Source organism: Malus domestica, chromosome 07, assembly GCF_042453785.1.
Source record: "Malus domestica chromosome 07, GDT2T_hap1".
NCBI lineage: Eukaryota > Viridiplantae > Streptophyta > Magnoliopsida > Rosales > Rosaceae > Malus > Malus domestica.
In genome coordinates, this window is record NC_091667.1 from 35,651,838 (window position 1) to 35,664,060 (window position 12,223).

General features: G+C 36.6%; 1 protein-coding gene across 2 annotated transcripts; it reads left to right on the forward strand.

Moving 5' to 3' along the window:
- Nucleotides 1-262: 262 nt before the first annotated feature.
- Nucleotides 263-8,434, forward strand: LOC103410390 (cyclic nucleotide-gated ion channel 1-like). Of its 2 annotated transcripts, none has more exons than XM_029106221.2 (7): nucleotides 263-434; nucleotides 2,676-3,074; nucleotides 3,184-3,378; nucleotides 6,654-6,970; nucleotides 7,069-7,180; nucleotides 7,295-7,420; nucleotides 7,694-8,434. In XM_029106221.2, exons 1-7 carry the CDS (start codon nucleotides 429-431, stop codon nucleotides 8,195-8,197), a joined length of 1,659 nt encoding a protein of 552 aa, XP_028962054.1. In that variant the 5' UTR covers nucleotides 263-428; the 3' UTR covers nucleotides 8,198-8,434. The 2 variants fall into 2 exon arrangements, with proteins under 2 accessions (XP_028962054.1, XP_070681120.1); XM_070825019.1 differs by having other exon boundaries at nucleotides 288-434; nucleotides 2,612-3,074; nucleotides 6,771-6,970.
- The last annotated feature ends 3,789 nt before the right edge of the window (nucleotides 8,435-12,223 follow it).

Genomic DNA, 12,223 nt, shown 5'->3' on the forward strand with positions numbered 1-12,223 from the left:
AGTTTACATATATTTTTTTTTAAATGTTACTTTAGGAAAAATTATCCTAATCTCGGACTAAAAATTTAAGAAGAAAAATTATTTTTGGGTTAAAAATTATAGGTTTTAACCCAAAAATTGAAGTTGGTCTAATAAAAGTGAGACTCAAATGTGTTGGTGGATCTTATCCACTAAACTATTAAATCCATGCATATTATAAAATGACTTACGTCATATAAAAGCCTACGTCATATAAAAAGACAAACTTGAATTTTATTAAATAGAATGGCAATGCAGCTAGCAGCTTCAGCTTCTGCCACTCAACCCAAATGCTAGCTCTCTGCATGCTAGTCTCTCTCCACCTAGTAAACTGAAAACCTCGTCGTAGCTATTTAAGTTATTATGGTTGGAAAGAAAGCAAATCCAGATATCGAGAAGCAGCCAGTAACATGCGGGTTCGTAATCTCTCTCTCTCTCTCTCTCAGTATTTCGAATTCTCTTAGCTTGCTCTTATTTGTCACTCTCAAAGTATAGCAGCGCACCATGTTGCGCAATAAGGCGCAGCAATGGGAATGATAAAGCGTTGGGGATCCATGGAGAGTCCCAAAATGCGTACGAAATTTATGCTATTTGGAACACTATACTTGATTATATATAGCAATTGCAACACCTTCTGTTCCTTTACTTTTAAATTTTAAAACGCCCAACACAGCATAGTGACGCCGGTGGCGAGGCGACGAAACTCATCTAATCGGATGAGAGGCAGTAGCTGGCATCGGAGTTGCATATGGCGGCCAATTTGATTTACTATTCATACTTCAAAGACGCGAGGAGTTGACTTCAGTGAAAACTTTTAACAAAGATAAACTTCTTTCTACAGACTCAGTGACCTCAAGGAAACGTTGCGTCACATTTAACAATGGCAAACTCTTACTTATACTAATTTATGGGATTGGCTACAAATATACACAGAACCATGTATAATCTTACTTTGGAGTGAGGTCCCTCCTGCATTTCTTCAGGATGCCCTCCTTCAAGATAGCCAGAGAGCTTAAGGGGAGGGATCCCTATGTTTTGAAAAAAATGGGGATTAGGTGTGGGGCCCACTTCACATCGAATTTTAACGATCCGAACTGTCTATTTTGTTAGTCTCAATTCATAGATCATCCTTGCAAAATATTAACTAAATTGGAAATGTTTAAGACATCTAATTGGGTTCAAGGAAATGAACGAATACTTTGTTATATAAGAAAAAATGAAATTTGATCTTGATAATTAAATAGGCAAATGGTTTCGGATTGAATTGAATTTTTGCAAGGATGATCTATGAATCGAGACTAACAAAATAGACGGTTCGGATCGTTGAAATTCGATGTGAAGTGGGCCCCACACCTAATCCCCATTTTTTTTTAAAAAATGGAGATCCTTCCCCTTATGCTCTCTGTATATATATATGTATATATATATTATACATATATGATTTAATTGTTGATTTATGTGAACTTGTGTAGAGTTGCCAATTTTTCCATTTAGTTTTAATTTTAGCCGATTATCCTTTGAACTTTTATAAATAGTCAATTTCCCCTTGGTGTTAGATTTTGAAAATTTTCATCTAATTTTTCAATTGGTCACGCGGATAACATATGTCAATTGTATAGGGGCAAAAATGTATTCTTGTTTTGTTAAATTGGGCACAAAGCCAATACTTTGTAATTGCTAATTAAACTTCCATGAATAATTCAAACATAAAGTATATGGAGTCAACTAGTGGAAGAGAAGAAAAAGAAAATAATACGTTGTCCACATGAAGGATACAATTACTATATTACCCTCAAACATTTGCCATATGACCAAAATTGATAGAAAATTCCAATAATTAACGTCCCGGGGCAGGAAAAAATTGGCTAGAATTAAAGTTGGGGAGAAAATTAGAAGCTTTATACAAATTCGGACGGAAATTTGACAAATAGCAATATATAGATTTATCATCTAGAATATCAAAGTGAGATTTGGCCTTTGTTAAAAAAAAAAAAAAGAGTAGTTTTTGTATTTTGTTGTGTATAGTGAAAATTTCTAAAATATTTTGGTAGTAGTCTGATTTCATTTAGACTTCTTGTAGTGGTCTACGTACTGGTTTGATACTGAGATGCTTTTATAAAAAGTGAGTATAAAAAAAAGCTGAGCTCAAAAAAGTGTTTGGTAAACATTTAAAAACAACTTATTTTCACAGTTTTGGATGAAAAAAAACTGAAAACGTGAAGCAGAAAAAATGAGCTTATTCTCACAGCACAACAGAAACAATTTTTTTTCAAAGCACAGTAATACCAAAGCAGCCCTACAACTGTTCACATGAATTATATTTGATCATTAGATAGTAATTCTATTATATATATATTGTAGTCAAGTTTTGAAAATTATTGTTAAATTATTATTATTCATAATTATGTTACTTTATGCAAGGACGGATACTTGTTTTAGCGGAGAAAGACTGAAATAAATCTAATAGCTGCTATTATAATTGAATTTATATCTCATTTTATCTTGTTTAATTTGTTAGCTCGAGGGGCTCATATATTAGGGTTTAGGGTGAATGCATATGAATTTCATTCGTTGTTTGTTGCGTGTTTCCCAGAAAGGTGATGAGTGCTCCAAATTGGATAACAAAAATAAAGAAGATTTTTGATGATGTGCTTCAGGGGGTGATTTTTGATGTGCATCAGGGGCCTTACCTTCAAATGTGGAACAGTATATTTGTGATCTCATGTGTATTTGCTGTCTCTCTGGATCCTTTGTTCTTTTATGTTGTGAATGTCAATCAGGATGAAAAGTGCCTTCACACGGACAAAAAGTTGGAAATTGTTGCTCTTGTTATGCGATCACTCACGGATGTCATTTTCGTCGTGCATTTGATATGTGAAATTTCATACTCTGTTCAAAAGACAATGGAGAAAAATGAGGAGGTGAAACAAACTTGGGGAAATTCCAGTAAAAAATGGGAAGCCAGAGAGTTGATTCAATATGCCAGGAAAATAGCTCAGAATATGTCGTGGTTATCCGTCATAATTGACGTTTTAGCTCTTGTTCCCCTCCCACAAGTAAGAGAAATTAACTAAAACTCTAATTTTTATTTTTATTTTTTTTGGTAGCTAGTTGAAATTGATGGTTCTATGTTCTAACGCTTGTTTATCTTTTAATTTTCTGCAGCTGATAATACTAATGTTTTACCCAAAGGAAGGCTCAGGATTTGTGGAAAACACAATGTTTGTGAATGTGTTTCTTCTCGGTCAATATGTTCCGAGGATTTTTCGAATTCACCTGTCGGCCAAGGCATTCAAAATGATGAATGGGATATGGCCTAAGGGTCTATTCAACTTGTTTCTCTACATTCTTGCTGGTCATGTAAGTTTCAACTCAATTGTCATTATACTCCAATACTTCATTAGTTACTAATGTTGGATTATGGACCAATGCAGTTTTTTTCGAAAATGATAGTGTAGAAATATATGACTCTTTAAATTAATCATGTAGAACGTTTATAATATATAGGGTTTGAGAAAACTCATAGGTGGTAGGATTTCTAAATTAATTACAATTGATATTACGTTCCATTAATTAAGGGGACGATTCCGGATTAATTAATTATATCCTAACACCACCACCATGCCATTTAATACTACGGTCTAGTGGTATTCATCTTCACTTGTAAGTAAGAGGTTTTAAATTCGATTTTCGGCAAAAGCGAATTTGAACCAATTGTGAAGCTTAGCTAGCCCACTTCCTCACTCCTCTTAGTGTAGATATAATCGTTTGTTCAAAGAAAAAACACACAACCACCACCACCACCACCACTCACCACCCCCCCCTGCAATTTGGATGATCCTGATTGGATGAGTTTGAAACAAAGTACACCATGACACGGCTGATGAAGAGCTTTAGTAAGAAGATCGACAGAAGATATGTAACAAATGTGATGACCATAAAGAGCCACATTTCCATGACCAAAATGATAATCAAGCTCAATGTGGCTACTACAAGCATGATGAACTGAATTAGTAACAAGTTATGTGGCATGAGGAATTGTCACAATGAAGTAGAATTGGAAAGGATAGCCAAACTCCAAACTCGCGAAGAAGAAAATAAAGTCACATAGTCTTAGCACGTTGATGAGGAAGGGACCTATATTTAGGTTTAACAATAGATCGAGACATTGTCGGTTGCTTTTTGGGGCACCAAGAGATGAGATCGGTGCCAAGTTAAATGAGGTAACCCGTGGAGCCGCGAGTGTCTGAACAACTCTCTCAATCAATGTTAGAATAAGCATATCAGAAGCAAGTTAGGGAGTCAAAGTAATGCCAAATCCATAGTACCTTTGATATAACGGAGAAGCAGTTTGCCTGCAATCATATGAGTAATGCAAGGGGAACTCATGAATTGAGCAACTGACAACAAAAGATATATCAAGGCAAGTTCAAGTAAGATAATGTAAGGAGCCATATAACCCGCGATTAAGGTCGTCCTTGAGAATTTGAAGGTCTTGTGCGAAAATTTTAAATGGACCCTCCTTAATCTATTAAGAAAATCTAAAGTTTGTTTGAAAAAAAAAATACTAATTTTTGTCTTAGACATTATACAAGAGAAATGATAAACATACATTTTTTAACCTTTCGGACATACCTATGTTTAATCATGTCCGTATGTTCATTTGATTTATTCAATTCGATAATAAAAAATATAATGGGTGTTAGAGAAGCTAAAAATGACTGATTGAATAAGAAACCATGTGTTTGATTGCGAAGTAAAACATTATTTCTTCATTCATGGCCTAACGCCATTCAGGATGCTTAGAACCTTGAGAAAAACAAATGGGTTTACTAGAATAAATAGACGCTAAAAGAGCATGAGAAAGAGGATACCGAACAGTGTTATCAATTCGAGTTTTGGGTTTGGAGATGCCGTCGCGTAGCCGAGTGACCATGGGACGAGTGGACTGAACAACGAAGGTGGTTAGCGCAAAGCAGGCTACGGAAGGGGGCAGCAAGAGACGCTGGGACATTGTTGGTGCTGGTGGCAGACACGGCGGCATAAGAGAAAACATGCGTTTGTGTCGAGGATTGTCCGATCATTTAATGAGTGGCACCGGTATCGAAATAATAAGAGTATACTGCCGATTTGCTCCCTGAACTATCACCCAACTTTTGATTTCCCCCCTGAACTTTTTAATTGGAAAATTAAGGACTTAAACTAATTTTTTTTGGCCGATTTGCCCCCTACTGTTAATTTTTCATTCATTCTATCCAAATTTTTGTTAAATGGAAGCATATGCACAACATGTGTGGGTAGTTCGGTCGCTTCATTCTTTAAAATAATTGAAAACCTTAGATTTCTAAAATATAAACCTATGCAAATATGTGTGATTCTATAGCTTTTGTATCTAAAGGTCTAGTGAAATGACAATTTTGTCCACAAATGAGAGTTACGTGGTTTGCACATGATAAGAGTTAACATTAATTTGGATGAAATCTATGAAAAACTAACTGTAGGGGGGAAATTGGCCAAAAAAAATTAGTTTAAGTCCTTAATTTTCCAATTAAAAAGTTCAGGGGGGGAATTGAAAGTTGGGTGATAGTTCAGGGGGCAAATCGACAGTTTACTCAAATAATAATTTGGGAAGCAAAGTGAGCGCCGACGAAGGAAGGAGCCGAGTCGGGTCTATAAAACCGGTGCGGGCTGCTTGGGTATGCTGTGAGGTAGTACAAGTGTTACATCGTGGAGGACTTAGGGCTGGTTTGGTATTGCTGTGCTTTGAAAAAAAACTGCTATGAGAATAAACGGCTGTGCTGAAAATAAGCGGCTGTGAAATAAATCAGCAGAGTATTTGGTAAACTTTTTTGAAAAAGTACTTTTGGAAAAAAAAGCAGTCTGATAGTGGGTCTTTTCATTAAAGGAGCACTGTAGCTCTATGTGTTTTGAAAAAAAACCAGTTTTCCAAAGCTGCAAATAGCAGCTTCAGCTTTTTTCCTTTGATTTCAGCTTATTCCCACATCAACTTCCAAAATAAGCTTTTTTTTTTCAGTTTACCAAACACCTAAAACCCTCACAATTTTTTTCATAGGTATTTTTTTTTTAAGCACCTCACTCCCAAACTGACTTTAAAAGGCCAGCTGCGGTGTTGAGCCTAGGAGGATGCCACAAGGCTTGCTATTGCTGTAGAAAGAATTTAGGCAAGAAGGAAGTTCAGACATGACAGGTTGAAGACGCCAATAAAAAAAAAAAGAATCAAGACAAAACCCTAAAAACTATAGGAGTGAGACTACAATAAAGGAGTAAAGGCTGCTGTGATTTTTTTTTCTTGGTGGTGTGAGAAAGTCCTACAAGAAGAGAACGACCAGAAGGTTTTTCTTTTTTTTTTGGGTTGCAAAAAAGATGATATGCTTAGACCGCTAGACTATGGTGGACAAATGATACCATGTAGAAATATAACTTTTTGATTAATTATGTATAATGTTTGCAATAAATATAGGCTTTGAGAAAATCCATATGTGGTAGAAATTCTAAATTAATTAATTACAATTGATATTACATTCATTAATTACGAGAAAATTTTGGATTAATTAATTTTATTCTAATAGGTAGACTAATATCTAGTGTTTTGTATTTGCATTTTATTGATTTAGGTACTCGGAGCTTTTTGGTATTTTTTTTCTATTCAACGAGAGGCATCATGTTGGCACGATGCTTGTGTAAAACTTAGTTATGAATTATGTAATGGCACTTTTTGTGTTGGATGTAAGGACACATTGTACTGCGATAGTGGGCATTCTACAAGAAATATCAGATATCTAAACAAAAGTTGCCCGTTGGATACTCCAGATGATGCTTTATCTCCATTTGACTTTGGAATATTTCTCGATTCCCTTAAAAATGAAAACCCGGATCAAAAGTTCGGCAATAAGTTTTTATACTCTTTCTGGTGGGGCTTGCGAAATCTAAGGTACATATCCATTGACAGTCAACAATTTTCAGAAAAATATGTAACGAATAAAATTTTTGGGGTTATCTAATTTGGCAACGTTGACTAATATTTTGCAGTAATTTTGGGACAAATCTGGAAACAAGTACGTATTCATGGGAAAACTTGTTTGCGATTTTCATTTCAGTGACTGGCTTGCTACTGTTTTTATATCTTATTGGAAACGTGCAGGTTGGTATATAAATCTCTCTGTACATTAACTTTCATCAATTTTTCTGTGTTTGCGGAGTTGAGACTGCGGTTCTTCGAGTATATTAAGTAATTGTTTGATTTGTGGCGAGACAGGCTTTTATGCAGATGGAAGCTACAAAAAAAGAGGAAATGAGACGACAAGGTATAAAAACAACAAAAACAGAGGAAATGAGACGACAAGGTATAAAAACAGAGGAAGCTATAAAAACACTTAAGGAAGTATGTTCCTCAACCTCTATCTCTCACCATTAATTTATGGAATACATTGTTTTAAAACAAAATGACATTAACATTCGATGTTTGAATTACAATAATGATAAGATTAAACTATAATCTTAAAGTTTATAGTCCATAGTTATATAATAATGCTAAGTTAGTTAACAACACAGAATCACATTGTTATTACTAAAACTAGGTTAATGTTACATGCATTACAAAATTATTGTTCAAATTAAAGAGTACAGTAGATTAACCTATGTGTGTATACTACAGATACCAATGCTTAAAGACATGGATGAAAAAGTGTTGAAGATGATGTGCGACTATCTAAAGCCAGCGACGTACAGTGAGAACAGCTTCATTTTTCGAACGGGAGATCCACTCGATTGCATGCTGTTGATTATCGAAGGGACAATGTGGACCTACGCGTCGAGTGATAGTCATGCTGGGCAAGGAATCTCATCAATGGGCATCAAGCCCCTCAGGAAAGGTGACTTTTACGGGGAAGAGCTTCTCGATTGGGCATCAGACTTCACCAAAGTTCCAGTCTCCAGCAAACATGTCAAATGTCATACAAAAGTAAAAGCATTTGTGCTCATGGCCGAGGACTTGGGAACTGTAGTCTCCCCAAGACCACATGGGGACTTGCTCAATCGTAACAATGCTGAAGAGGTGAAGGCGACGCTGTCTGCTGCTCTTCGTTCCCATACCAAGGCGGCGCAACGACTTCCGCCTCCGTCCCTGGCTGAAATAGGGGATGACAATAGTGAGAACTAGCCATCTACAGCAAGTAATTAGTATCTTCAGAAACGTCATAGTAGAGACGCTTTATGGCCAAGAGTTCCATACACAACCCTGGCTGAGTAGATTTCGTATAAGCTCTGGCCTCAAAATAATATAGCCGTACGTTTCAATAATTAAGCAGTGGTAGAAAGCTCTAAACCTTATATATCGTGCTGCTTGATGTAATTTATATGTTGACATTGGCACGAGTGATTTAAGTAATTAAGTCAACTGCAAGTGTTTTAGAGGTCGCACTTGGTGCGATGGCAAGTACCTTCGCCCATGAGCGGTAGGTCTCGGGTTCGAGACTTGGGAGCAGTCTCTCCAACTGTTTTAAAAATCCCCGCCTAGCGCCGCCTAGGCCCCGCCTAGGCGCTAGGCCCCAGCCCACCGCCCCGATTAATGCCTAGGCCCCAGCCCACCGCCTAGGCCCACCGCCTAGACCGCCTAGACCCGCCTAGGTTGCAACTCACTTAGACAGAAAATACATAACTTTCATTTTGCATTTTGTTTTTTTCCAATAAATTGTAAGAGACTTGTTGCATACTTGAATGAACAAACATTATATCCTTATTTCACATGTTTTTATTATGTTCCAATACTTCATGATATATATACATTCTATTTTGTAGTTTATGATGAAATTATATATATTTCAAGTAGAAGCAGACACTTATTTACCTTAAATATGATAGATTTACTTAAATCCGCCTAGTCCGCCTAGGCTCCTGCCTAGGCCCCGCCTAGGCGCCTAGGCGCTAGGCCCCAGCTCGCCGCCCGACTAGCGCCTAGCGATTTTTAGAACCTTGCTCTCCATAAAATGGGAGTAAGGCTAGCCGACATTCACCTCTCCCAGACCCTGCGTAAAGCGGGAGCCTTGTGCACTGGGTACGACCTTTAAGTCAACTGCAAGTGTTTTATCGATGAAATAGTCAATAATGCCCAACCTCAAAAAATTATGCGAGAATCCAAAGGATTTCAAAGTTTCTACTTTGAATCTTCAATTGGCTGAATTTACAATTTACAGCGATGTGATATTGTGGTTTGATTTAATTTTTAATTAAATAATATGGTAATTCAATAGTTCGATGCTGATACGGTAGTTCAGTGTTCAAGGCAGTTTTTGAGTTTTTAATGGCCTAGGGCGATGAACAAATGGGGCTATTTCCTACACATTATTTTCACAAGAAAGTAAGATAGGACTCATGTAGAGAAATTATATAAATATAGTATGAAAATTTTGATAAGAGTAAACAATTTGGTTTTACAATAAAAGCCCATATTCGTTACCAAAGTCATAATGAGAGGCCCAACTCATCAAAGCGTATAGAAATAATTCCTGTAAAATGACAATTTTTTCCGGTTCTTTTTAATCTATAGAGGGATTGGTTGAGATCAAACATTCACCATATGACTAATAAACTCCTCTCTTTGCCCTCATTAGCCACTTTGTGGATCCTACCTTCTTATTAGTGGGTTTTTGATTTTTTTTTTATGCTAAGTTTTGGCATAATCTTGAACTTTGAATTAGCTTGAAAATGCTTTGAACGGCTCAGAATAAAATGAGGGAAACAGATTGAAGGGGAGCAAATTCGAATACTTACAATAGGTAAACACATAATTATTGAATCCTATTGTTGTATATTTAAAGTAATTTTAGAATATATTTTTTTACTACTTAATATTACGGTCTAGCGATATTCTTCTTTATTTATAATTGATATGCCTTAGGTCTGGTTCTTATCAAAGACGAATAAGAATCAAATTATATAATTATCTCATTCTGAGACTTAACTCATTCTCTTTAGTGTGGATAATGTTTATATATATCAAATAAAAAATTACCTATCATCTTCTCAAAGATAATGTAGAAACGTCGTTCAACTCTCAACTTTCTGTTTCATTACTTCTTGGAACCGAATAGTATAGATGCACAATGAAAAGCACGCAGGTTTATTTCTTAATTATTTGTTGGGTCCAGGGTGACCCACCAAAGTGGAAAATGCAGGTTTATTTGTCAATTGCTTGAGTGGTTTAGGGTGACCCCTCAATGTGGAAATGAAATAAGAGAGTTTTAACGAAAAGTTCGCGGTACCGTTCACTTTAACGAAAAATTACATTTTTATACTAAAAAGTCAAACATGATACTATTCACTTTACCCTTTATTTTGTCCTTATCATTAGAACTCAAAGTTTTCAAGTCATTTTCATTAGTTTTCCTATGAAACAAAGGTGTTGATTAAGTTGGAGTAGTTATGGTTAGTGTTTTTTTGTTTTTGTTTTACTAGGTAAGGGGTATGTATAGGGTTTGGAGTTGGACAGAAGTTGCTCTTTTTGTCTTGTTAGGCTATCTCCAAGCAAGGAATTAAATATCGATATTATCGGCATCGCCGATAATATCGTTATTTTCACATAGCGATATTTTCAACGTTTACAGTGAATTATCGTAATAATATCGCTAATATCGATAATATCGCGATATTAGCCATAATATCGCCGAGGATCCTCCGTCGTCGTCGCAACGGCAGCCGAAAATGAGCAATCCTCTCTCTGCAATCCACGCTTAGACCCTGAAAATGAGCAATCCCTTTCTCCGGATCCCAAAACCCGCTCGAATTTGATGGGGGGGGGGGAGAACCGGAGAAGGATCGAGAGACTGAGGGAGAAGAAGAAGGATGGAAAGAATGAGGGAGAATGATGGACGGAGAGATCGAGGCTGAGGGAGAAAGATGGACGGACGGAGAGACTGAGGGAGAGAAGGATCGAGATCGAGGCTAAGGGAGAAGGATGGACGGACAACAGAGAGACTGAGGGAGAGAATGAGAGACTGTGTGTGTGGTGTGTGTGTGTGGTCTGCGTGTGTAGTGTGTCCATGTGTGGTCTGCGTGTGTTGCAGAGAAGAGATGGGGGGCAGAAGAAGAAACAAGGAGACTCTGGGAGAAGGATCGAGAGCCCTGCACGAATCCCTCTACGTTTCTAAAAGATAATTAAATATGAGGAAATTGTGAGATCTGACATGTGGCTAGAAATGCCGTGTGAAAGTTTCCATATGGCACATATATATATTATTGTCAGTTTTTCTCTTACCTTTCAAATTGTTTGTTCCACATTTGTTAATTTCATTATATATAAATGATTATGGTGTGTTTAATTTTTTTTCATTAATTACTACATATTTTCTACATTCACAGTGTTTGCCAGCTCGCTATATAATCAACTTAAATCAGTTAAATCCATCATGCAATGCATTTCCTTCCAATTTTTTGTGATAAACTAATAGATAATTGACTAAATAAACATCCTGCAAAGTTTCAATAAAAATTTCCAAGTTTTTCTTACAATTTCCGTGGTTTCCATGTAATTTTTATCGATATCGATATTTCCATCGATATTTCTGTGTTTTCGGACTACCGATATTTCCAATATTTTATTCCTTGTCTCCAAGCTATATGGGTGGGAAGCAAAAAAAAAACCTCAAAATCTCTCAAAAAGTGTATTTTTGGGTTGGAAATAATTGGATTTTGGGATTGGCTCCCATCCCATGTGGACAAGGTTGCCAGTGGACAGGAGTCCACGTGATGACCAGCAACAAAGGCCAGGCCGGCCCACGCGGGCCCTGCGCGAGTCTGCAACCCAGGGCAGAGGAATTCTCTGCGGCCCAGTGCATGACAAGCGGGGGTTATCTGTCCATTTGAAAAATGATATTCGTGAGTGATCTCAACACAAAAACAGTAGTTTTCAGCTTTTTGTCCATTTGAAGGCACTTGTTATCTTGATCAATGATTAAAAGGTAAAATAACAGAGGATCCAATGAAACGGCAATCACACAAGACATAACAAATATCCGCATTCCCTTTATTAATGCATATAATGTCATTGTAGTCACTGGTTTCCGATGTTCTGTAACAGATCTTGAAACGAACATTAAAAGAACAAATTGCACCCGTCAGAATCACGAAGAAACATAAAAAAAATCCAGTAGGGCGCTGTTTCAGAGACAATTAGAGTTTATAACGCATA